At 43.5% G+C, this 27,093-nt stretch overlaps 1 protein-coding gene across 2 annotated transcripts in view; it reads right to left on the reverse strand.

Annotated features, from left to right (window-relative positions):
• The window catches only part of prex2 (phosphatidylinositol-3,4,5-trisphosphate-dependent Rac exchange factor 2), a 106,588-nt gene that overhangs the window by 11,236 nt on the left and 68,259 nt on the right, over nucleotides 1–27,093 (reverse strand). For both annotated transcript variants that reach the window (XM_036521005.1, XM_036521006.1), the window contains 12 exons: nucleotides 26,898–27,077; nucleotides 25,630–25,724; nucleotides 25,161–25,243; nucleotides 24,286–24,376; nucleotides 21,428–21,556; nucleotides 19,864–19,905; nucleotides 18,035–18,252; nucleotides 16,384–16,486; nucleotides 16,024–16,167; nucleotides 14,890–15,004; nucleotides 1,660–1,726; nucleotides 1,255–1,445 (listed from right to left, as the gene is read on the reverse strand). In XM_036521005.1, coding sequence (XP_036376898.1) covers nucleotides 1,255–1,445; nucleotides 1,660–1,726; nucleotides 14,890–15,004; nucleotides 16,024–16,167; nucleotides 16,384–16,486; nucleotides 18,035–18,252; nucleotides 19,864–19,905; nucleotides 21,428–21,556; nucleotides 24,286–24,376; nucleotides 25,161–25,243; nucleotides 25,630–25,724; nucleotides 26,898–27,077 — 1,458 coding nt within the window. The remainder of the gene's footprint in view (nucleotides 1–1,254; nucleotides 1,446–1,659; nucleotides 1,727–14,889; nucleotides 15,005–16,023; nucleotides 16,168–16,383; nucleotides 16,487–18,034; nucleotides 18,253–19,863; nucleotides 19,906–21,427; nucleotides 21,557–24,285; nucleotides 24,377–25,160; nucleotides 25,244–25,629; nucleotides 25,725–26,897; nucleotides 27,078–27,093) is intronic.

Genomic DNA, 27,093 nt, shown 5'->3' on the forward strand with positions numbered 1-27,093 from the left:
TCACATGTTTGTATTCCATTTATCAATGACAGTTACAAAAATATTACCTAAACAACCATGTCAAATAAATGTATTTACCAAGTCCACTACATTATGTATCAGGTTGTAAGAGTGGAAAGATTACACACATTTAATTTACATGCAGAAAGGCCATTTAAATAGGCTGCTAGGCTGAGAATAAAATCCCATCTTCTGTGGTTCTCCAGCTGCAGCCCATTTGAGGGAGTGAATAAGTCAGCATTCATCCCAAAAAAAAAAAAATGGCAGGTCCTGGAATTTGATTTGTCAGGGTGCGCATTGCCTGCTCTTCATGGTGACTTGTGGCCAGTGAATTGTCCTGCCAAAGTGCGGTTAATAAAAGACCTCAACTCACGGGGCTGCTATGGGTTTTCTATTAGGGTCCAGGCAGGTCTGTCCTCTGTGCTCAATCAAAACGTCAATCACGCACAAGAGGTGAAGAAAATCCTTCAGCAGGATTCTGGAAACCACGCAAAACAAATGGGTCCCATATTTAGCCTCTCGCGTGGCTCCGCCTTGAAGCACCTTGATGAATTGTGTCGTGGGCCAGGATGAAATATGTCTCCTCAAATGAGATGTAATGAGACCTTGGAAAATTAATCGGACTTTTCCCATTGTAAAGTGCTTTTTTTCACTTAGAACGGATATAGCCATCTCTCAGGAACAGAAAATGCATTAATGAAAATGTTACAATGATAACTACTCTACAGCTCCACAGCTCTGTGTGTATTAATAGCATATCGTATTAATAAGTGAAATTAGCAAAGGGCCACAAAGACTGAAACATAGCTGGGAAAGAACTACTGTACATGGAACAAAAAAAAGAGACTGAAACAAAGGGGCAAAAAATAAAACGAGACAGAAAGAAAGAGAAACACTCAGAACAGAGGCACACTCAGAGGGAAAGAGAAACACAAAGAGACAGAGAGTCAGAGAGAAAGTGAAAGTCACCAAGAGAAACAGCAAAGGAGAAAGTCAAAGACAAGGGCGCTGGAGTGAGAGAGAAAGGAGAATCAAACAAAAGGAAAGTGAAAGAACAGGAAACACCAAGACAAAAAAGGGAGGTGGTGGTGGGGGGTCTGAGAGAGAAAGTGGCAAAAAAGAAAGTGAAAGAAAGAATATGTGGGAGCGTTGGAGAGCCAGAATGGCAGAGTCAAAAAAACAAAAGGAAGGCAGAGAAGGAGAAAAAGACAGCGTCTGGGACAGAGGGCCGGCTGGCGGGAGAGGCGGGCTCACCGGTGCACTCCGCTGTTGCACATGACGATGTGGCAGGCGCCCAGGCGGTTGCACAGTTCGGAGGCCACGGACAGCAGCCCCACGCCCGAGGCCCCGCAGGCAGTGAACTGGCAGGCGGCCGTGCGGCGGGAGCTGATGAAACTCTCCATCAGCCGGTACAGCTCGTCCAGAGTGTTCAGCGGCCGCATGAGCTGCGTGAGGGAGAGGGAGGGGCCAACGGGGTCAGAGGTCAGCAGGGGTCATCATCCATGTCTAGTGATCATTACAGCACATCTACCCCCGAAGCAGAGCTGTAATCCAACCCCCTCCCCCAACAGCAACACTGCCTGCAATAGCACCACCGCAGCAACTATCAGACTGCAGTCACTGAAACCAATCTCAGATAAGAGGCAACATTTTACTTACCTTGTCTATTAAGGCAGCTTTGGGTGTGGAGCTGGGAGGCAGGTTGGATTTATCCAGATAAAAGGCCCTGTTGATTGTGAACAAAGCAGAGCTAGGATAAGCCGCGCTGAACACTCTGTTACACACCTACTCTGCCCAGCACAACGGAGCCAGATCAAGGATTACAGCAGCGATCCTTTTCATCTCTTCTGAAAAGTTGGGGAATCAAAAAGCGTCAGTGGAAAAATGAGTCAGCAAAGCCCATGTAAGCAGAAAGCAAGATTAAGCATATCTTGCTTGGGATCCCTCCAAATATATCTTGGATTAATTACATTTGCTACACTTCCACTGCACAGTACGTGCACACCAAAAAAAAAAAACGAACGCCCTCTCCTGGAGACAGGGAAAACCTGCAGGCATGTCAGGGTAACCATTCAGGTTTGGTGAAGAACAGCCTATAAACATAACTGTCCTCAGGAAAGGTCATGTTCTTGACAATGCAAATTTCTCTGGTTTTGTCCCTGGATATTATTTCTCATGTGTACCCTAATCCATTCAACCTACCTGTACACTAGGAGCTCATAGTGACCACCATGATGTGGTCCATTACAGTTCATGCACCAATATCAGTAACATCTCTACTGTGGTGGATTTGAACCTAGCATTAGCATTCAATTTACCATTTCCAGTGTCCAGATCTGTCATCCAAAGTACATTTTTCTTTACTGAATCTCCATGTATCACTTGCAAAGAACCATACGTTCAGAATACAATTTCAATATCACCATGTATACGAGCTGAAGATAGTTGAGTGCTGATGAATAATTCACCCTTTGGCTTCATGTATTCTTAATTTGAGTTATTTATAAGAGCGCACAGCTAACAAGCATGCATAATCCCACCCTCCAGCAAACTTGTAAAAAGTCAATACATTAAATAGCAGCATGGTAGCATGGTAACAGGTTTACTTCCTGAGGTTCACAGGCATATGTATTTATGGAGGTCTGGAATATAGAGAGCGCTGCTATAAAGCCAGGCATGCACTGAGACCCTGACCCTCGACTTAATCTGTCCCTCTGGTGCCTGGTGGTGCTGGTATTTATTACCAGTATGATATTGCTGTTTGACACAATGTTAATAAAAATAATTCATCAAGGCAGCATGTGAGTGGTAAAGCACAAAGTGTGGTATAAATTAAGGGTGCTACATTCTCTCTGGGGGGGGTGCATAAGGCCACGTTGTACGCTCTGCAGTGAGGGCTTGGTATGAGACTTGGTAAAACTGAGTAAAAATAGAGGCCAATATGCGAAAGGGGTGCAACTTCACTAATGTCTTCCTAGTGTGAGAACTTATCTTTTCCATTCAACGAGGTGTGGGGAACTTTACATATACACAGGTCTGCAGATTTGACTGGTGACTGTGAGACACTTTTCAACATATTTGTATCAATTAACTGGTTTCAGGTGTCCAGTTAATTGCCCATATAAGGAAACCGTATATGTATGCACGCAGTGCAACACACCTTATGCAGTTTTCTCAAAGCACAATTATAAACACATGAATTATTCTATGGGCAATCAGTAACACACTCAGTGACAGATCCATTTTGTACTTCCACAGCCAGGGGTTTATAAGTGTTTTTCAATTATTCCTTTCCCACCATCACATTATCCTCTAACCTCCCGATTGACTACCAAATTACAATGAAGCGTTTATGAGTTCAGGCAAAGTTAACAGCCCATGTAATTGGTTCAAGACGAGCTTATCATTCGCAAGATGCAATAGATAGGAAAGCAATTATGTAGCAATTGCACATCCAGTTATACACTCAAATTCCTTTCATAAACCATTTGCAAGCATATAAAGTGGTACGAGGTCCATAGCAAAGCAACCTGATCATTGTTGTTAATGAGTGACTTTTAAGAACTTCCTTTTTCTTATGTTTGTTTTCCACTGCTTTCCCTGGAGGCCTATCAGAGACCGGGAATGCTGTCACTATGGGCAGCCCTGCTCCTCCAAAGAATGATAAATTGCTAGCTTCCTGATCCTGTGCATTGCCTTTGCATTGTGGCAAAGCTTACACAAAGCCTACCCCAGGAAACATGGTAACAGTCTGCATTAGGACAAGGCTAACACACACCGATTGGTGCATTTTCTTCACTATCACAAGGGAGACACAGTGCAGTCTTGCCCTCACAGACCACACGGAGTAAAGTGCAGGCCATCCTAGACAATAACAATCACCCCCTCCACAGCATCCTGGCAGGACCGAGAAGCAGCTTCAGCGGACGGCTCACCTCGCTGCACTGCAGGACTGAACAGTCCCCACTGCCATCAGGCTGTAAAACGCCTTAGCCAATGGGCAATAGCCAAGAGCCAATAGCTAATGGCCCTCTCTCTCTCTCTCCCTCCATACCCACCACCCTCATCCACTGGACTCTGTGCAATAATGTTTGTATTGTCTGTGCAATAATATTTGTATTGTTTTGTATTGTATTGTACTGTATTGCATTATATTGTCTGTGCAATAATTCTTGTATTGTCTTGTACTGTACTGTATGCTCGTATTGTCCCTGATCTACCTCGCTTGAGCTACTGGACACCTGAATTTCCCCAAGGGGATGAATAAAGTATCTATCTATCTATCTATCTATCTACCTATCTGTCTTTGAGTAAGTGGTTCTCTGCTTACTGAAAGAGTCACTGGTTCTCTGATCAAAGCTTCTTAAAAAAAAAGAAAGAAAATAAAAAGCTAGGCCAGTGCTCACTTAATACATTTTCCAGTTTTTAAGCTTTAGTGTGTTTGGTAGCAGTCCACACAAAGACATTTCACCATGTGCCAGGATTGCCCCTGACATGCACTCTTAACTGTGTGAATGGAGACAGAAAAATGAACAGCACTCTACCCAAGGCAAATGCCAATAAACATTAAGCTCATCTCTTTCAATGAGGCTCAAGTGTTATTTTTAAGTTACCTCATCAATGACGTGCTGCAAGTACTGTCATTTTTGTGCACCTGTAATGATTAAAGTCTCAAAACAAAATAAATTACGTGAAGTATTTTTATGACCTCTGACCTTGGGCATTTAGTTTCTTGACAATAGTTACATTTCAGAGAGGCTGCAAATATTTTGCAAGGGAAAGGGGGTTGTAAATCAACCAAACCAATTTACGGTCAATTTACAGCCAAAATATATCAACAGAATACTTCAAACTTAAATATATCTGGATTTACAGTATTCAGCTTCGTGTAACTTTCCATATGAGGTTTCAACATAATGCATTCCAGCTGGCATTGTTCCTTCAAGTTTAAAGCATTATTTTCAGAAGGTCTTGGATTCGATAAAATGACATATTTCAAATAAAATCATATTCGCTTGTAAAAAAGTAAATATTTTACATGCTGATAATCCTTTTTTTTGGAGAAATAATACAACAGGAAAGAGGAACAGGTAAGCAAATGCTCCTAAGGGCCTGTCATTCATTATTAACTTCTGCTTGAATACATTCAATCCAATTTTTACACTACCAATTCTCACACTTGGTCCACTGTACAGGAGAAACTGACTGAAAAACCATTAGCACTAACAACTCCCACTCTTTAGTTACATCAGGTCTTGTCCTTGATACTGTACTTACCAGGAGGAAATTTGAGGCCATGGTGCACATGGTGTTACGTTTCAGGTTTATTCTTTGTAAAATGGTAACTTGGATTTTCCAAAATTGGAAGGTTATGACTGCAGAAATGTTAGACAACAGCTGACAAGATGATGACAGGCATGGTGGTCAGATTTATATTAATGTTACCTAAGCCGACACAGACATTTCTGCTGATATTGCATATACCGCTTATCATTCTGAGCGAAGAACAAAAACCATTTCTAAAAGCACTGACCTTCAGTTCTCTTCCTCTGTATGTTATCATTGTGGAGTTATTATTATTTTGCAAGGACAAGAGGTAAAAGTTAACATTTCGCTCAAGGCTAATGAGACTGTAGCCTCCTTGACATGCTATGTGCAGGGAAGAGTAGGCACACCACACTTTCAGCTGTATAATTCTCAAGCCCTTGACTCCAGCACTGATATATAAACTAACCTTATCCAATAAGTAATACTGCTACCAAGTTGCAAATGGGGATGACTTAAAAGGAACATTTGGTGGTTTAATGAGTAAAAAAACAAAACCAAACAAAATAGTTTTGGCTGGAACAACTGATATGGCGCATGCTAACATGCTAATTCAATATTCACTCTGTGGTTCATTTTCAAATTGACATCGAGACTTTTTGGACAACATAAAATCAATGTGCAACTCCAATCAGACACACGGGTTTGAAGATTGTCTGAAGCTAAACAAACAAGCGTTTTCTGAAGAATTATCCCTGTGTGTCCTTGAGAGGGGTCACGTAACACTGAACCATAGATATTAGGTCAAGTCCAAGACTGCCATATGGAAAAGCTTCATCGGCATTCACCAGAGCACCCCTTGCACTCAGCAGACAGGCCGGAGATCCCAGAGTAGCAGCTGGCCGCATTGTCTTGCCTACAGCGTGGGGCAAAAAAACATTTACACAACACTTATCAGGGGCGGCTCTCCCACTCTGTTCAATTCAACATGGAAGAATGCGCCTCAGTCGTAACTGTCAGACAAAAAAAAAAGCTGGCTTTCCCACCATTCTGACCTCAGCTTTCACCTGCGCTCCCATCCTCCTCAGTTCCTACATTACTGGTGAACTCTGGAAGCACTCTTGCACGGATCAAGGAGAACAAAAGGTGGGGATAAGAGAAAGGACAGACAAGGGTCCCTGAAGTCTAGTCACAAGCTTAAGACATCAGCGCCAGGGATCCGGAATGAAGGACACTTCTGAGGAGCGTAATCTCTGGGAATCCCTAATTGTTCAGACTGCGGGCGAACACGCATTCTTGCCCAGTTTAATTACTCGCTAAAGGAAGGGAACCACCTGACAATGTGTGTGGAGCTCTATCCCTTTGCCTTGCTCCCTCTCCTCTCCTCGCAGGGCTATGGCAGGCAAGAGTCCCACAGACACTGTTACCGGGCAGCGAGCAAATCCTTAGAGCACTCTCTATAATAACTAATGGGGCAGTTTTTCCCTTCATCAATTTTTACAAGAAGCCCTAATGGAAACACTGGAAGCTGGCCAGGGATGCACCGCTTTCAACGTAACCTCTGATACACAGTAAAATGAGGTATTTCATTAACTTTGTTTCATCTTTACATAACAAAGGACACTTCAAACCTTTCGTAGCGAAGGATCGTCAACAGTAGACATTTCAGTTATGTAACATTTGCGCATATGGTGATAGGACAGAGTTTTGCATGAATCTTACAAGCAGTGTGCAGTTCCTGCAATGAATCAAAGCAAATCAATCGGTCTCTGAGTACAGAAAATGGTGTCTGTGCCATGTGGCCTCATTTTCCCCACAGTGATTGATGTACCTGACACAAAACATTGATTTCAAATCCCTGATAACAATAATCAAAGTGGTAAAAGGCTCTTTTGGGCAAATGTCCCCATGAGACATGATGAACGGTAGATTAGTTTAAAAGCCTGTGTTTTTCTACAATATCACTACAGAAAAGGCACATGGCACAGTGGGAAATGTGCCTTTAAAACCAGGGATTAGCTGTACACTCTCACAGTCCCAGGCATAGACCCACTGGAATCAAAGCCCGTTCAGAGTAAATTTATTGTCACCAGCCAGATTAATGGTGTTGTTAGATATTAAATTCCCCTCAAATGCCACTGCCAGCAGCTCAGACAGGCATTTGTTAAAAAGCCAAATACAGAAGCCTGACTCGCCCATACTAATATTTTGCTGCATTGCTGATATTTCCTGGACCATGCTTAGGTGATTTCTAATCCACACCAATTTAAGTAGCAAGTCAGCTACTCCACAGGACTTACAAAAGCTGATGTGGTGCCCAAGTCAACAAGGAGAAGGTGTGTTTATCTTCAGGAAGCAACAGTTGACATGGCCCACTGCCAAAATGACCTTAATATCCTAATTTTTCAAACTGTTCAACCTGAATATTTACTGAAAATGCATTTGTACTACATGGGTAAAATATTTGTAGGTATGAATCTAAAGTCGTGTTTGTTTTCTGAATCTATTGTCTGAATCTATAATCTTTATATATCATCTGCAGGAGCTATGTCTTCAAAAATCATTACAAAGAATGAAGAAAAATGAAAAACTGTCTTACAGACAGAGATTTTCAGTCATTATTTACAGCAAGGAAGCACACCTCCTGTCCGTAGAGGTTATGTTAGTGCTAAGTTTATTGGCCTTTTAAGTCATACCCCAGTTAAACACCTGTGTCAACGTTTAATTGTGTCCATTAGGAAAATTGGAACAATTAACTGATTTGTTGCACAGAGCCCATAAAACACAGGAAGTTAAACCCAAGCTTCTAAGCCTGACAAATCAAACCGTCTCCCAAACATCTTGTTCCAGGGACTGGAGTCAATAGGCAGCCTCTCTGCAGTCTTAAGAAACCAAATCAACAGCAAAGGGTAGGGGAAATGCACGTCACACAAGAGCATCACAGACTCCACCATGCAGCAAATTACAGCGCCCCAAAAAAGATTAAATAAGCACAAGTTGACATTAAAATAAATTCCAGTCATTCTTTCAAATCACTAATGTAGTCAAGTTTCCAGAGACCACATATCTTATTAGCTGCTGTGTGTTTATGTAGCCTGTTGCTGCTCAAGAACTGGACAGTACCATCCCATCAGGCCTGCCCTCTGTGCTCCACATCCACACAGGCATGTCAGAGGAGAGGGTGGGAACATCTGCTTCCCTGACATCACAGCCTAGTCTTCTGAAATGATGAGTAACTGCCTGTAGCTGTGTTTATTAGCATCACAATGTCATCAAGTCGCTGGAGCCAAACAGTATTGCTGTTAAGCACACGTGGCCAAATGGTCGTTCCTCCCAGAGCCCTTGTGCTGCCGAGAGACGTTCTTACACCCTGCAGCCGATAATGTTCTGTTCTTGGAATGTCTTCTCAGAAATTCATAAACCATGGCTGCTTCGAAAAGCCTTCCGTTTAAGGTCGTGCCCTGGCAAGGAAAGCTCTGGGTGACGGCATCGTCAGTTAGCCTAACAGCTTCCTGCGGGATCGAACGACACAGAATGTTGATCCAGTTCCCGCTGTTATAAAAGCCTGCACATGTGATTGCCCAAGCACAGCCCGAGTTGAGAATTACAAACTCCTCCGTTTCCCCAGAGCCATAAATCACTTGAGTCTAACCCACCACTAATAGACTTAAACAGCAGGTCAGGACACCAGAGGAAAAAAGCTATCGATCCACGCAGACACCCAGCCATCTTTAAGGCCAAGCTGACTCTACAACTAATGGAAGCCCAAGACATTTTCCAAACTGGATACTCAAAGTCCGCTCTGAAGTACTGAAGGTGGCCAAGATCCTGAGGCTGCACTAACACCAGCCTCCTAGGACAGTGGCATTCTCCAAAACACCCTGATATCTAGTCTTCCGCCCAGTCAGAAATCACACAGCGCATTGTTACCACATGGAGGATCTGAATAAACCGCACAGATGTGGGACGTTATTGTGCTTGGCACCCATTCCCAGACTTTGAAGTCTTGCTGATACAGGGAAACAAGAGATGAGTGCTCCTTCAGCCGAGCTTTAAGAGACAGATGAATTATTGCTTCGTACATGCATGCCAAGCATTACTTAACTATTGTGATTCCCGGCGCAATTAAACAGCAAGAGTGATGAGTAGGCTGAACAGTCTCCCAGCCAGAAGCATTTGGGCCTTTCACAGCCTGGGCGGCAAGATAAACCAGATTTGGGCAACGAGATCCCATGAACATCTGTCCCATGCTGTGACACAGCTCTTCAGATTCTGTCTTTAATGAGGGATTATAACATTTTGGACAGTCAATGAGAACTGTGATTGTTTGGAAAAATTAAACCCAGAAGCCCACTGAGCTACACTTTACAGAAAATGTGAATGGCAAAGGAAAAAATTATCAGCTCCATCATTAGCAGGCAGAGAATTGTATCTTTATGTAATAAAGATTTTTTTTAAATTAGAGTCATTATTGTAATTATTATTTCTAGAAAAGATAGTTATCCTTTATTGTTATTTGGAATGAAATGGAAATAAGTAACATGGGACATGTAGCCAAAGCATGCGACAAATAAGACATCACCACATTATAACATAAACACAAATAGTAAATATACAGCTAATCAGCATGCCCTTGCTCTTGTTAAGAGCATAAGATGTGAATCCAGGGGGGACAAAAAGTATTAAATTATTAGCAGGACTAAATTTGACTTTGTTCTTGTGGTGTAGAAATCAACAGAGACTTGCGCTAATGTTGGCTTTGCGTTATGCACTGCCATTCCCTGCCCCCTCTCTTTCTCCTTCTCTCTTTCCCCCTCTGTGCAGAGCCAGCGGCCATGTTCTGAGGGCTTTCGGGGAGGTTCTGTGTTTACGCCTTCTCCAATTTGTGGCTGTTGTTGCTGGGTGCACGTTAGCACCGGTTCAGCGAGCTCATTGAGGCAAAGCCTTCCCCAGAGAGGGAGGAATTGGTACACAGGATTCTGCATTTCTGTGCCTTCTGTTTCAGTGCAAACATGCGGGAACCTTAGAGCCTACCCCTCCCCCCCCACCCACCCCACCCGATCCTGCCTTTCTTACGTGCCTTGCCAACTATATCGATAGGGATCTTGATGCATAATAATATAGCTATATAATAATAAATCTAAAGCCACATAAGTACTCTTTCATAAATCCACACACGTGCAGCTCCCAGTCATATTTGTCTATGTCTACATCCTGAATATATTTAAATGCAACATATTTACAACTGATTACACTTGGCATGTTGCTTGGATGCAGATCTAACTAAAAGCAGCAGATATTTACTTAAACAAGATGTTCTAATCTAAGCAATTCCCAGACATGCCCCTTTATTGTATTGTTCTCCACAGTCCCAGCTTCAAGAAACAAGTCAATAAATTACTTTTTGAGTGAAATCCAGTCCAATGGCATTGTGTTTTTATATACATGTGTACACTGTACGCACCCAACCAAATCAGATCTGACATGTGTTTGTGATTTGCAGATTCATTTGAGTTTTTGGACGACTTGAATTACTCCAGTGTGCACGACAGCTTAATTCTGAGCAGATCTTGTGAGTGGGCCAGTGACTCCATAGAGTGCTGGGAAATCTCCAGTTGAACCACATGTTTCTTGCATGTGTCTGGATTTGCGATTTTTAGAAGCTGGAATCCCCTATGATATCTAGACAGAACTGCAGAGACCTTAACAATACCAGAAAAATACTATTGGTACTGTAAAGAAGAGGTAGGCTCTATGTAAGAAAGGCTCTGAGCAAGACTTAATATTTGAGTGGTGTTAGTTCTTACACTTGTCGTTATATAACATGATTTGAGTGGAACTCATTGTTCTTACATCAATAAAACATGCAGGGTTGAAATGAAATGTATGGTTTACAGGGAGGACAGGGGGAGACCCCGAGTCAATATACTTTCACGCCAGGAACAAAGCATTGTTTTATGTCAGGCTACACTTTCTGAGATTGAAATTTTTCTTCCTTTTTGCTGCCTTCAAATGAAACAGGCACCCCTAACACAAGAGCTGGAAATCCCATCAATTTTACAGCTGATATATGAGGAGCACCAGTATATTTTTTCCAGAGGTGAACAAGTAGCAAGTTATATTAACATCAACATTTCACGTACATGAGGGCCCCATCAGTTCTCCGGTTTAGCCCAGTCAACATGAAACCCTTTACCCCCCTTAATACTGTATATGGGCTCCTGGGCGTCTGACGGCAAGAGTGTGTCCTGTCTGGCCACACTCCAGCATTTCAGACTTAATGCAGATGATGGGCTTTCACTCCAATGAAATACGGAGTGTGTTATCTGTCAGGGTCTGGCCTGGGACCAAACAGGGGTGCAGACCACAGCTCAGGTGGCTGGAATTCAAAGGAGAAATGAGGTGGATGAAATGGTGTCTGTGAGCGTGAGGTGTGACATCTCACTCTGGTCTCATATGAACAGAGAGTAGCCCCCAATGTATACTGGTAAGATGCACAGTACACAATGCAATTTACACTTGAGATGTATGTGCTTGAGAATATGCTTAAACATTACAGCTATGTATCCCAACTAACTCTACATCATCTCTTCTGAAACCCACTGATCCAGTTAAGAGGCATTCAACCTAAACACTATGTCACTTTGTCCTTAACGCTAAGTAACAGATTTAAGCAAGTATTACATTTTTTTCTAACTGTACATCACAATTAAGAATCTATGCTTAAATTTGCTACCCAAAATGAAATCAACAAGGCACATCTGTACATAAAGGGCAGTTAACCTTTAGAAACATTTGTAGATTTGAATGCTCAGTCACTTAGAGAGTGGTATTCAGCAACAATACAGCTGACTTCCAGTGAGTCGTATCTCAAGTCATATTGTTCTGAATACTTTCTTCAGTTCATTAAACACAAACATGCTGTTAGAGAGCATCAAAGATATGTGAAACCTACACTATAATTTTAGTCTGTTGGCCATTATTAGAACATTAGTAATGGTAAATTAGTATTGAGAAAGCAATACATTTGCTCTAAACTATTTGACACTGCATGACATTCGCAATGAAAAAATGGTAATATGCTTTTAATCCTGTTCGAAGATAACTGGGTTATGTCACACTGTGCTGTTGTTCATTGAAGCTGAAAACATTAACAAGGAATGACACCGATGCATAGAGCATTCACCAGTTCAATTATCAAAGATTCAGCACCATCAGTTGTCAGCAGATTTGGCATTACATGTGAATTTTGCAAACAAACAAAGTATTTTCAACATGGCTCTCAAACACAAGTTAGCAGTGATGCCATACAGGGTTGAATCCGTTTACTGGGCTCAAAGTGTGTATTCGTTACGGCTCTCCAGCAAGGCACCACTGCAAGTCGGTTGCCGTGGCTCTGTTTAGGAGACCGGCGGCAGTTTCCCAGCACCCCCTGCTTCTGCCAGCCTGGCCTTTCAGAACAGCACAGCTGCTTATCATTGCAGGAGGAGGCTCGACTGTCAATTCAATTAAGTGTTGCCGGTAAGGGTCCTTCAGACCGGGCCAAGTTCTCGACTTCAAATGACATAACCGAAACATCGCGATTCAACGCCTCTCAGCGCACCGAGGGTTGCGGTTAGAACACAGGACACTCTACCTTCCATCCGGGAAGCACTGCGAGTGCTGCAGCTGTTTAAGAAAGCCAGAGGAGACTTTGCCTTCGTGCCTACGCGTTTCTGGTGAGAGGGAGCTTCTCGCTCAGAAAGCCCTTGCGCTGGTATCTTAATTGGGCCCCTGACATTTCCGAGGCCGGACACGTCACCCCCCGTTCTCCCAGTCGCCTGCTAACATGGAGTCAATACAATGCATCACATGGGCACAAAATGCCAATACAGTCAGTCTTGCTCACAACAAAAGGTTATTTTCCCTATAAAGAAGACACCTCTGTCCAATCCGCCGGCCTGCAAGAAGGCTTTGAGATACTACAAGGAATTTTTGTGACTTTTTAAAATGATGTCTCTCAGGAACAGAAACTCAATGCTGTGGAGTCACAGCACTTGCAAGATACGGCAGTGACTATTAATATCGAAACATATGGCTGGTTCTCTTTGTAATTAATCACCCCGTGACATAGCAGATTTTTAAACCTGCAACTGTTTTAGCTCAGCATACTGCAACTAATTGTCTATGCAACATCTACACCAGATGCACCTCTACTGTGACTTGTACACACAAGCAGCAAGATCTGTTTGCAGGTCATAATATTAGTCCATGTCAAACACTAAAGATGAGGACACAGGTGGGCATTACATTTAGGTCCAAAGAAAAAGTCATTAGGATTGCTTGATCACGTATGATTATGATCACAATGGCTTCCAAAGACAGACAACTGCTCTTTCATTATGACTGATATTACTGGGCATAAATTTAACCCAAGTGCAATCAAACCAAAACGCATTCTGTCCTTAACTTTAAGTTACACATTTAAGCAAGAGCTTCTTTTTTGTTTCTTGTAAAATATTTTTCAATAATATCTTTATTGAACACCATCCTCCAAATACTTTCTAGGAAATGAAGCAAAGAATCTGTAACTCACAAGTACTAAGTACATAAGTGCAAAGTTCTTTGACACTCAAGTGAGGCTGGGCCTTTTCTGGTGCTGGTGCCATAAGCACAGAACACAGCACAGTTGAGGGATGATTTAACGAGCGATGAGTAATGATTTTAAGCAAGTCTTCAACTAATCATTTTTTAATATTATAATAGTTACCACCAAACATGTAATGTAGAAAATGTACTGTGGCTATACTGAATTTGTGCTTTGAAGATAGTCTGTAAACATGTCTCTGAAATGCTTTTAGTTTACATCAGCGTTAATTCGTAACGACGGCTCTGCAGATGCGGACAACGTGCGCGAAGCCTGTTGGAGCCACGTGCAGGCCAAAAGACAGTTAACGTTATCTACGGATCTTCAAAAGTCACAAATCAAATGACTAATCTTGAAATTTTGCAGCTTTTATGTGGCTCCCTGTATCCGTCGCCGAGGATGCTTCTGCTTTCAATGTAATTGCAGATGAAATTAGGGCCGTCTCCCCAAGAGCTGCATCTCTGAAAATGTGCAATCAAGAATTGTACGGAGAACAGTGAAGCACCAACATGCGATGGAGACAAAAGCAATGCAAATTCCAATCGATGTGCCTCTTGTGAAATAACAGCCATTATGGAAATGCCATCCTGTCTGGCAAAAGCTCAGCATCCGACTGCAAAGAGGCCTACTGCAGACGACTGTGGCTCCAATAGGGCGTGACATGATATGAGACCCAGTCAGAGCTGCTCTGTGGTGGCCCTCTTTCACCATGCTACCATGCAGCGCTTTCAGAACAGACAGGGGCATGTTCAGTCACTGTGCAATCATTTAGTACATCCTGCTGAGAATCCCTGTGCATCTTTCTCTTGAAAATTTCATGAGAGCGCCTCTTTAAAAGCAATGTGAATGCTATGGCATACAGTAAAGTGTTATATCTAAAGGAATAGGCTGTGTTTGGCTTCGCAGGATTCATTGTAAAGGCTTGGAATGGTTAGTCAATTAGTCAATTTCAGAGTGATGGAGAGGACAGACAATAGCACTGACGAGGTCACACTTACCTTAGCCTCTTGTAGTACTGCTTCACCTTCTCCAGGGAAGCTGCATTGATTTGCGCCTGGTACTCCTCCACGGAAACATTGTCCCTGTAGTAGTAGCCTTCCATGCTCTCAAGAGCTGTCGAGGAAGAGGCATTGCGAGTTACAGCCGATGCAAGCAGACGCAACATGTTAGCAAGCATTCCGAAAACGCATAAAAGCATAAAATGTTGTCAACTTGGACACGCCGGCTCTCCGGCATGGCGTCAGTTAAGTTATGCAAGCTATGCAAGTACAATTTTGATATGTTTAAATAACACATGGCAATTGCTCACAACGGAGCCACAAAGAAAAGCAAATCATTGTCGGTCAGTGTTGCATACTAATGTGCAAAAAGCAGAGGACATCTTATCAATATCACAACAGGAACACCTGTGCAGGGTCTGCTTGACAGCCATTAATACTTGAAATACTGAGAAGCGTATGAGTCCAAGGTCATCAATGATGAATGAATACAGTACAGACATTAGAACTGGTCCCACTAAGAGCACCTCTCAGACGTTTTTACTCATTCATGATTCAACCCAGTCTCGGTTTCCACAGCGACTATATGAAGCACTGCAATGTGTTTCACCGTTAAAACAGTTTATGGAGACCCCGTTAGTATCTTTTTGCTCAATATTCCTCTGCTGCCCTAGAAAGGCACCCAACACTGCATTCATACAGTACCAGTCAAAAGTTTGGACATACCTGATTGAATGCATGTTTCTCATTATCTTAAAGACATTTTGATCTGAACATTTTCGTTGAAATGCTTGAAATCAGTTTCTTAACTATAAATAGTTAAGAAGTTAAAAAGTTGATGCCTGCTCATGAATTTGAAGAATCCAAAATATAATCCATAATATAATGTTTAACACTTTTTTGGTCACTGCATAATTCCATTTGTGTTATTTCGTAGTTCTGATGTCTTTTTCCTACAATTCTAAAATGTGGAAAATAGTAAAAATAAAGCAAAACACTTCTATGAGTAGGTGTGCCCAAACTTTTGACCGGTACTGTATTCTTCGATTGTTGCCCACGCTGCTTGCCCTCAAGCGAATGCATTCGCGTCCAGCTCAAAATGCCCGTGATCTGTTCCTGATGTTGGATTCGCACCCTGAGTGAAGAGCACGGGGTAGATCTTGAACCCTCCTCCGTTCCTCAGTCTCTGAGGCAGCAGCTGGAAGTAGACACTCTCCAGGTAGAAGCAGACCTTCAGGGCCTGTCGGGTTCCCTCCACCTGGTATGAAACAGGCGCGTCTGTGGAATGCGGGCAGAGAGATGGACCAGTGAGGACACAGAACGGTGCCAGCTCACATTTTCAGGCCTCTGACGATGTCTGCATTCCTACCACTTGACCACGCTCCTTTCAATTAGAGCACCCATTATCATATGCTGTGAAAATTGAGGGATAAACATACTGCAAGTGTTTTTTTTGAATGAGGTGCCAAAAAATAAAAGCCCAGTTTCACATACTTGCGACCAGCGGCTCCCCTTCAAACTGCCGAAAGTAGAAGGTGACCTTCTCCAGGTCTATGAGTGCGACCTGCGTGTCCTCCAGCATGGCCTGCTCGTCCGTCTAAACACACGTACGCGCGCACAGACAAACACACACACCCACACGCACACAGACAAACACACACACCCATGCGCACACAGACAAACACACACACCCACACGCACACAGAGAAGAGGCACAATTCATTAGCACTGGTCCCATATCACAGGCCTGGCCACATCCTCACAGCATGCCCAATACAGGAAGCCGCTTCCTCTGCAATGTCCACATTCTCCCATTCAGGAGGACAGCGTTACAGCCATGGACACTTCCAAACAGACGGAGCAAACCCATTACAAGGGATTATAGCTTTTGAAAGACAAATTAGAAATGGCCAAATCTGAAAGCACTGGCATCCACTCACTGAATGATAAAAATGTCACCTTGGGTGCTATGTGGGCAGGTTCATGAAAACGGGTTTAATATGGCATTTCCTGCATCTTTTCATGTGGAGCGCTCAGATGATGCAGTTTGATTTAGTCATGTTTACAGCACCTAGAGGGCCTCACACAGCCTTTGCTCAGAGGAGAAAAGAGAAGCAGTACTGAAGAGATAAAGGAATAGGGCCTTGTGCATCAGCATTCATACTGGCCTACACACATTTCACACACAAGAGGAATATATATCAGCATACAATACCGCAGCTGTTGTGCTTTGGATAAATATGGTCTCTGAATTAATTTCAGATTTTTTACACAGATTATTACTATTTTAAAAGGCATCCATTGATTAATTTAAATGTTCAGATACATATTCCCAATTCAGTACAAAAGCACAAAACATAGTATAAACTGTGGCTTTTAAGTCTAAGTAAGTCAAGTACCCATCCAGCGCCAGCCACAAAGACACATGCATTTTAACTGTGAGGGTGATCCTCCCTAAGGTCTGCCCTTCATAGGCTGAGCAAAGGCTACTAAGGTGTAGTACTGTAGATATCCCAAGTCAGTTGATGACCAAGTAAGTTATTCAAATAAGAAATGGAGAGGAAAAGCAAGACCTTTGGCATTAAAGGGTTAGATGATATCTGACAAAAACAAGCTGGTAAGAAAGCAAAACAGGGAAAGCGAAGAGACATAAAACCAAGAAAAACGAGACAGGAAGAAGTCGTGCAGCAGTGCACCGTGGGGACTCGGTTGCTGTAATTGTTTGATGCACCAGGCCATGCAGGCATTTTATTATGTGAAGATTACTCACAGGAAAGACACTGCCCCCTCATTAAGGCGCTGAACAAAGCGCTTTCTGTGGTGCACAATGACATGTCTGTTCCAGATTATAATGAAGTTTGTCTAGAGTGTCTCATTTTAGCAGCTGTCCAGCAGGAACTTTTGTTGTCATTTTCTTTTTTTTTAATGCAACCAAACCATAACCAATTCGCTGGCGATCACCATGCATCAAATAGTCACAGAATGTTCAGAGGGAAGCGCACCACTGATGCCCCTTGTTGAATATTTAAGTGGCTCAAGCAGGTTTGGGGGTGACTTAAAAAACACAGTAAAAGAGACTGGAAGGGCATCCACAACTTTGTAGCTCTTCTGGGTGCAGGTAGTGGAGCTCCAATCGGGCACTAACCAGGTTGGGGGACAGCAGGGACTGGAAGTGGAAGAGCAGGCCGGCGCTGGCGATCTGCTCCAGCCAGCGTCGGCTGGCCTCCTGCGCCTCCGTCTCGCCCTCCTTGCCGGTGCTCTGTGTCTGGTTCAGGACAGCCAGCAGGTGTTCAGAGAAGGCACAAACCACAGCCACCAGGCTCTGGCAGAACACCATGTCCCGTCTGAGCTGGATCTCTGAGTCTGCGGGCGGCCAGCGCAGAGCGAGACAGAGAGAGAGGGAGACAGAACAGAGAGAGACAGAAAGAGACAGAAAAAGAGAGAAGCAGAAAGAGAGAGACAGAAAGAGAGAGAGAGAGAGAGAGAGAGAGAGAGAGAGAGAGACAGAGAGAGAGACAGAGAGAGAGAGAGGGGAGAGAGAGAGAACAGAGAGAGAGACAGAGAAAGAGAGAAGCAGAAAGAGAGAGACAGAGAAAGAGAGAGAGAGAGACAGAGAGAGAGAGAGGGGAGAGAGAACAGAGAGAGAGACAGAGAAAGAGAGAAGCAGAAAGAGAGAGACAGAGACAGAGAGAGAGAGAGAGAGACAGAGAAAGAGAGAGGGGAGAGAGAGAGAGAACAGAGAGAGAGAGGCAAAGAGAGAGTACAGGGGAGACAAAGGTTCACATTAACAGATATTACTTTAAAAACAACTTTTAAGCACATCTGCACAATGTTGCTATATTCCCTTAATGCCTTGACACAGTGCATCTTTGGCAATTTTTGCTAGAGATCACAGGCCCGATTAACAGACTGAAAAATCTGATACAGACATTTGGAATTAACATCCATTCATGAAATGTCATTTTTCTCAGCAGATTTGCAGATAGCGTGGCAGGGAGTTGTGATTACAATTTTGCTGTCTGGCAATGCTGCAATATGCCTGCACTTATCAGCTCCTGCTTTTCATGACACCCAAAAGCTGAAACGGTATAATATTACCTTTGGTAAAATTATAGTTTAAGAAGCCTGAAAATGGCTAGAACTATCTGAGAATATACAGTAGGTGCATTTTCCATTCAATTTTTTTACTCATCTAATGACAATGAAAACTATAGAGAAGTTCTCATAAACTATGAATTATTTTCCTTTGAATCATCAATCCATCTCATGACTGATCCTGTTTTTTTTTCCTCAAGCACGCATTTTACAATATAAAGACACCCTAGACTGCAATTTTCCTGAAAGAAATATTACAAAAATGAAGACAACAAACAAATTCTATAGATTTAAGCGTTGCTCATGTATTAAGCATTCAGATTTAAACATTTTGAAAGAGCCCAATATAGGGACGCAGACTCAATTAAAACCAATTGGCTGTGTCCTCTTCATAAAATGAATATCTGAAAATTTGAGCAATCTGTTCATTCTAAAATTAGTCATATGCCTTTTACTGCAGAGCAATGATATTTGTCAAGTCAGGGAATTCTTCCAAGAAAACTAAGCTAATGAGTAGGCATCTCTGTCCACCATTATACACCTAAGAAAAAATAATGTATATAAACTTTTGCTATTTCTGTATACCAAATATAATCAACCTCCTCAAGGTTATAGAGCTGTGAAACTGTTCCGATAATTTATTTTACTTTGGGCCTGACAAAGACTATATAATACACATACATATTCCAATCGTCCCCTGGGACTTTTACAAACTTAATGAGGACCCATGTTAGAAGCCCACATGTGTTGTTCAGTGGGGGTGGTGGTATCAGCAGTCTAGAGTGTCCCTGATTACTTTAACACATCCTCTCACTGGGAGAATGAGGGGGTTTGAGCAAACCCACGCAGGGGTGCAGACCTATGTGAACCGGGACCCACCTGTGTACTGGAGCAGAACCAGCAGCAAACGTGTCTTCACCTCTGCAGAAACAAGAACAAACTGAAGATCAATGAATGATAACATCGCTGGGTTAATCTACTTTAATGTAGCGAACTTGGTCAGCCCCCCAACTCCAAGTACAGCTGGGTATCAGCAAACTCCTGAAGGACAAACTTTCTTTATGGTTAAGATGAAAACAATCAGGCCAGGTGGGGAAGGTGGTACCACAGGGTGGATGAAGATCTTGGTGCACATACACAAATACAGTCTCACATCACTCTGGAAATGCTCAAAGGCTGCCAAGGTAACACAGCACTGCCTCATGAGGCTTCAGCCTAGAGTTCTATCTGCTCCATTTTCTAATGTGTGTTTCAGCAATTCAAATTCCCAGAAATTGCCAGTCAAGAGCTGCTGCTGTTTATTGCGCCTGATGTTCATTTAAAAACAAGGTCAATCACTGAAACGTCATTTGTGCATACATGACTACACGCTGCCATGTAAATAGACATTCGTTTTTCACAGTGTTGTTCAAATATAATCACAGTACATACTGTTAGAAGCATACTCACATTGAATTCACATTCTCCACATCAGATACATTTTGTACACATTGGACCATGACTATGCGTTTGTTGGTGTGCATGCATGTGTGAGTGCATGTGTGTATATGTAAACAGTGGCCAAAATCAACTATTTTAAAACTATTTCATGTTCATTTCTGCATTGGATAATAATAATTCATAGTATCAGAGTATGGCTAGTATCAAAAACAGCACATTTAAAAGAGCAATGATCTATAGATGCTGCTTAAAAAGTCTACTCAGGAAATCAGCAAAGCTTTACAATATGTAATTAATATTTAAATGAACAGTTCTCAAGAGTATGTGGTGCTTATCCCCAAACACAGTGCCAACAGTGCCTTTAACATGTTCAAGGGCACACCCTGCTAAAATCTAAATCTAATATAGTGCTGACAAACTGATTATGCCACCACTCGGTTCAGAAGGCTTTTTGCGGTGGTTGAAAAAAAGATTTTTCCAAAACTCTAAATATAGCACGATGACATAAACAACCCAGTAAATAAAATAATTTCAATTTGTGCATCAGCATAATGATAACCTGCAGGATCTGAGGATCAGTGAAAACCATGGCAACATAACCACCACATGAAAAAGTCATCATGAAGCAAGCTAGAAAAGGGATTGTCCACATGCCAAACTACACTGTAATATTCCACTGTTTGTTTTTATTTAATTTCTCAGCTTAAATCACTGGGTTCTCAGGGGTGTAGTGTAACCACTCGCTCTGGAGATCTGTGTATTAGCTATGCAAGCAAACTCCACACCAGAGGAACAGAGCTTAAATGCAGGTAAAGTGTCTCTGGGCCCTGAGTGTCTAACGCAGGGGTCTTAAAACTTAATGTTCTCTCTGTGCTGCCAATGAATCCACATGCGCTGCATTTAAAGCGGTCTTTATGAACCTATCCACTCTTAGTGCTCTGTCTATTGTGCTGTGCCGTGGTTATAGCAGCCTTGGCGAAGGCCGGAGCTTTGTGGGCCTGACCTTCGACAAACTTGGCGATGGTCTGCGTCAGGGCCTGGACGCTGCTGGGCAGGTTCCACGGGTCCTGCTTGACGTGGAGCCGCAGTTTCTTGGTGCAGTTGATCTTGGGCTCCATTTCCTGATGGAACTCTGTCCAAGAAAAACAGCCGTGGTCACGGTCAGAACGATATGGTCTCACTGCCTGAAGTCAGGGCCACGACGTAAGGGATACACCACAGCACTGCACAGAGGGGAATTATGTTCAGCTAGCCTGAACATCATTGTCATAACAAGATATTGCTCAGTTGTTTTAGCAGTCTCCAATGTACAGGTAAGGACGCTTTTATTTAATGCCACTTAGTTCCACTAGGTGGCAAAGTACTGGCTTTACGCAGCATCTCCAAATGCCACTTAGCAGATGGTGCAGACAATAAGGGGTTTTTTACGTTTATTCATGCAATGTTAATAAACAGGTCTCCTGTGATTATGCGGTGAACGAGCTGACAAGGAAACATATCTGTAATCTGCATAATTAATAAGGAGGAGTAGAATAAGGAAAAGAAGCCAGAGTGGGAAGAAAACTGTCAGGTTTATGTTTGTGGGGGGGTAACCATGTGGAGGTAACTGCTTTGTTAACAGTGACTCAGACCACAAGTACACATTCGGTTTTTAATATCAAACTGAGTGTGTTACATTTGCAGAGCACAACAGTGGCAGAAACTCAAAGCGCCATTGATGGTGAGGTCAAACGCGGTCCCGGCAGGGGTCCAGGCGTAATTGGATCAAGAGCGATTTTCCTTCTGAAACATCTTACTTAAGAGCTCTGACACCAGATCAATCATGTATTGGAGGGTATCGGAGGAGAGAGCCGGAATAATGCCACCGGCCCCGGTAGCACATGCACTGGATGTAGAATGAGGAGGCGCTTCAACTTAGCGAAACAAAGTAGCCATCAGAAATTAGGCTTTTCAGAGGTTTCCTCACTCACGTCTCTTGGATGTAGAGCGATATGATCAGACAGAGGGAAGCGCCCAGCATGTTACACCCCGCCTGCACATCCACAAAGGCCCACGGGCTACTTTATCTCCTCTGATCAATGCTTGGGCTGTTTCAGACGTCTCTGTTAAATGTATTGTCCAGAGCGCATCGCCGGTTTGAAGGGAGGAAAAAAAAAAAGGAAAATAAATGGATTTGATGAGCTCTGAAATTCATGCAAGAAACGGGCCGAGAGTTGAGAGGATTATGTTATCTAAACACACGGGATAATGGCCTAATCTTTTCATCTCAGAGCGGCGCAGGCAATTTCATAAAGTTGTCTGCAGAATGCAGTGTCTGCAAAATGCAAAGTGCAAAGGTGACGAGTACACAGACCACACAAGTTGGCAGCCACCTCCTCTAGTCATCCAAATGCCAAGGGGCGCACTCTGCCTGACTCCTTCACCACAGTTCTGTGGGTGCAATCGGTACACTGCCCGTTCCTCATTTTTAGGTTCTCCAGTGTTTCTATCGATCACTACAAGAATCCACTGTTCCCCTGTACACATCCTTCGTTTGGGGAAATCAGGGGGTTAAACCGGGATGCATTTCCTCAGACTTGCTTCCCGCCCGCATAAAGTTTATCAGCATTTTCTTTGCGCAACCAGATTCCTTCATGCATTCAGCAGATAACGGTAACAAAAACAGGATCTCTTCACTTCACGCTAGACAGCACATGAGTGAGAAGCTCTTGGTAAAGTATCCCACTTCAGAGACTCAGAGAGACACACCATCTCCACTGCAACATCTGACGCACGGAGCACACTAGGAGACCGTCCCCATGGGTTTCAAATCTCACTTTGAAGAGTTCCACTCGCGTGGTTCTGAGATCGGCATTGTGGACTTGAGAGAGGAGGGTGGCGGGGCTTCTGACAGGGCTCGTGGAGGCATGGTAGGGCTCAGTGTGTCAGGGGGAAAGGCCGCAAAGTGCTGGGCCACCAGGGGCAGAAGGAGGAACACCTCCCCTCAGCCCAGCAGGAAGCTCGAACCCAGGGCAGATGCTGGAGTATTTGTTACCACAATCCGCTTCCTTTTTAGTCCTTTTGGATGAATGCGGAGCCTGGAGGAGCTCCAATGTTATCTTAATTCCCTAGGCCTGCTGTGCAGCCCTGCAGTAGTCCAATCCGCTACACACCCGCACAAAAAAATGTATTTTGCAGGGAGAGGCAGAAAAACCTATCTGTAACAGTTCCAGAGTGGAATATATGGAGGAGGCAATGCGAAAGGGAGAGAGGGGCGGGAGAGGCACCATGTTTTACTGATATTTAATGGCAAACTTCCCAGGGGCTTTTCTGTACTTCAGGTATGTACAGAAACCAAGGAGCTGCCACAGTAGCTTTTACCTTATAGAACATGGACTCCCATCTCCCCTGAGCGGGGAGCGTAACAACGGCGTAGCATCCTCTGATTTGCTGACATATTTCCACATCACGCCTAAATAATCATAAACACGTCCTCCACATCAAGGCCCTACTCTCTCACCTTCATGCTGTCGGCTATAAATCTCTGTGGTTGTTTCTGAGGAAAAATCTGCAGCAAAGCAGGCAATGAAAGTATGAAAATACCACGACTGTAATCTAGCACACATAAAGCACAGTCATCCGGCAAAGCCGCATTTTAATGGTGGCCCACCTCATAAGTCATCAAACCTAGCATAATATCTAAGACCTGCCCAGGGATTTGTGGGAGTATGTGACTTTTAGTGGTATGCATCTTTAAGAGACCAGTTTTATTCAGTGGGAACTGTGGATTCTGTTGAATCCAATGAGGAATCAGTGGCAGAGACTAATAAGACAGAGCATTTTACTATGCTAATTAGTGAGAAGGAACTCCTGCCGCTTTACCTTGAAGGCCTCGTCCTGGAGTGAAACACTTGGTTTGTTCGAAGGCGCGAGCTACGACAGCCCCTTTCAACAAGCTGGTGATGGACTCCACCTGTGGGGTCAGAGAGGAGGTTACAGTGCAGCAGCTGTCAGTATTGCACACCTCTTAATCAGCTGCCTGGAGGTATCACAAGAGTAGCATTACAATTTCACTGAAAGGGTCTTTATCAATGTAGCACACCCTTAATAAACAGGCTTTCCTAGAAAAAGAAGATTGCTTCCTCCACAAAAACAGGAAATAACTGGCAATAAACCAGCTCCTGCATCCAGTCCCAAACTCAGGGGGCGGGGCCACAGGTTCTGAACCAGCGGAATAAGCTGAAGGAGTGAGCTCTCCTCTCTCGACACACAACCCCCGCACTGTCCCCGCTCCCCCACACATATTTCATCTGCAGTACATAAACAAAGTTTGGAGAGCTTGTGACCACAATAAAACAAAAACCAGGAAACATCCAAAACTGTTGAAACAGCATGTTGTGATTTAACCTTTTACTACCAGCTCAGACGTCCTCGTTAAACGGTTTTAAAAGAAGCGTGCAGATCCTGGCACAACCAGAGCTGGCGGCGCACTGCATTCTCCTCATCAACCGTGTTTCTTCCCAGGGTGTCAGAAAGGGCAAAAGCAAAGCTTATGCTTTCCAAGCATTTTTTTTTTTTTTTCTGAGCACCCCTTAAAGTGATATTTATCTTAAATCAACAGAGGTCAGGAAAAGAACATCGGGAGCAACATTAATCACCTGATCCTACATTTGCATCCCGCTTCCATTATGCACAAGATACTCTGGTAGTCTAGACGCAGTCTTGGGTGATATAACATGACAGGGCAATATCTGTACCTGACTAAAGAGATGTTCCAGAAAGCCATGCAATTTCTTTTGCTTATCGTGAGAAATCCATACGCTGACTGGCATTTCATCTCCTGCGCAAAAACATGACAGGAAAAACAAACAACTATGAACACAAGCTTTTATGGGAAAAAAAAAAGACACAGGTAGCCATGGCAATGACACTCAGTTCATTAAACTAATGATACATGACGGTACATTACAAAGACCACTGACACAATCCGCTGAGCAGAGCTTTACCCCTCTCAGCGAGACTGTAAATACAGTCACGGATGCTTTCCAAGCACCATTAAACAATTAACATTTAATGTCTGTCCATTAACCATCACCTGCCGTACTGGCAGAGCTGAAAGTAGTGCGTCAGTGGGAACCAAAGAAAAGAAGACTGCTGAGACGTGAGGGCTGTGTGCTCCGTGCAGGAGCAGAGAGAGAGATGCGTGCCGGAGCGCGGCGCCCTTACCTGAGTCCATCTCATCACTGTGAACGTAGGAGCTGCAGTGGCTACTGCAGATGCTGGTGAAGGAGGCTATCGAGTTCCTGTTGCTGTTACAATCACTACAACGGAGGAGCAAAACCAGCCACCTATTCGTTAACCAATTTCTCCCAGCATCCTTGTAAAACACTGGTGTGAATTTTATTTTTTTTAAGTGCTGAAGAGCAAATCTAAAACAAGCAGACAAGATTACATTACACAACACTGCATGCATTTATCACAATAGAACATAAGTGCTTCCATTCAATTTAAACAAGCAACAGAGTCAGACCAGGCTCACAACACTCTCAAACCAGTGAGTGTGAGCATAACACTATTCAATCCCTACCACAAGTTAACTTGTGCACTCTGACAAAAGCCAAGTATACTACGATACAACAGTCCCTACAACACAAATTCATAATACATCATAATACTACACATAAAATTAACATCAAATGCAAGAAGTAGCAGCTGGGGATGGGGTTAGAAGTGGAACCATGATGCAGTCTGAAGAGGTGGGTCTTCAGTCTGTGTTGTAAGATGGCCAGTGATTCCGCTGTCTTAACGCCCGTGGGGAGTTCATTCCACCACTGAGACACCAGTACAGACAGGGAGTGTGTCTGAGAAGAGCGACCCCGTCGGGTTGGAACAGTCAGTTCCCCTGTGGATGCGGAGCGTATCGATCTTGAGGGAGCATAGGGTTTGAAGAGGGGTTGTAGGTATGAGGAGGCTGTTCTGTTCACTGTCCTATATGCCAGCACCAAGGTTTTGAACTTGATGCGAGCGATACCAGGAAGCCAGTGAAGTGAGATGAGGAGGGGAGTAACTTGACTACATTTAGGGAGATTGTAGAAAAGCCAGAGGGAGATTGTAGATCAGTTGTTTAAGTAGGTTACAGCTTTTAGCCTGATGTAGGCCTGCAAAATGTTTTCCTTCCCCCCCCCCCCTTGCGTTGTGCAGTAAATACACTACAGGGGTTGTCTGTAAAATTGCTTGTTGGATCATAACTGGGAAAAGAAATGACTATGTGTAGTCTCACAACAAATTTTACACTTCAAATTACACACTCCTGTCACGAGTCATTTACCTGTTTGAGGCTCTGTCAGTAATGGTGCTATGAGTCAGTTACCTGTGGGAGTCTGTCAGTGATGGTACCTTGAGTCTGTCATCTGTATGAGTCTCTACAGGCGACAGCACTGTGAGTCTGTTACCTGTGCGAGTCTCTACACTTGATGGTGTTGCATTTCCGTTACCTGTACGAGTCTCTGTTGCTGATGGTGTCATGGCCGGAGTCCTCCTGCTCATCTCCTGCCACGTTGAAGCAGACCTTCTTGCCGTTGCGCTCCCCCCTCTCGCTCTCGTTGTCGGCGGAGATGTAGCTCTCTGTGGTCTTGGCCTCAGAGGCGGGGGGGTGAGTGATGGAGGAGAGCAGGCTGGAAGTGCAGAGGC

Source organism: Megalops cyprinoides, chromosome 2 (genome assembly GCF_013368585.1).
Source record: "Megalops cyprinoides isolate fMegCyp1 chromosome 2, fMegCyp1.pri, whole genome shotgun sequence".
In the NCBI taxonomy this organism is placed as follows: Eukaryota; Metazoa; Chordata; class Actinopteri; order Elopiformes; family Megalopidae; genus Megalops; species Megalops cyprinoides.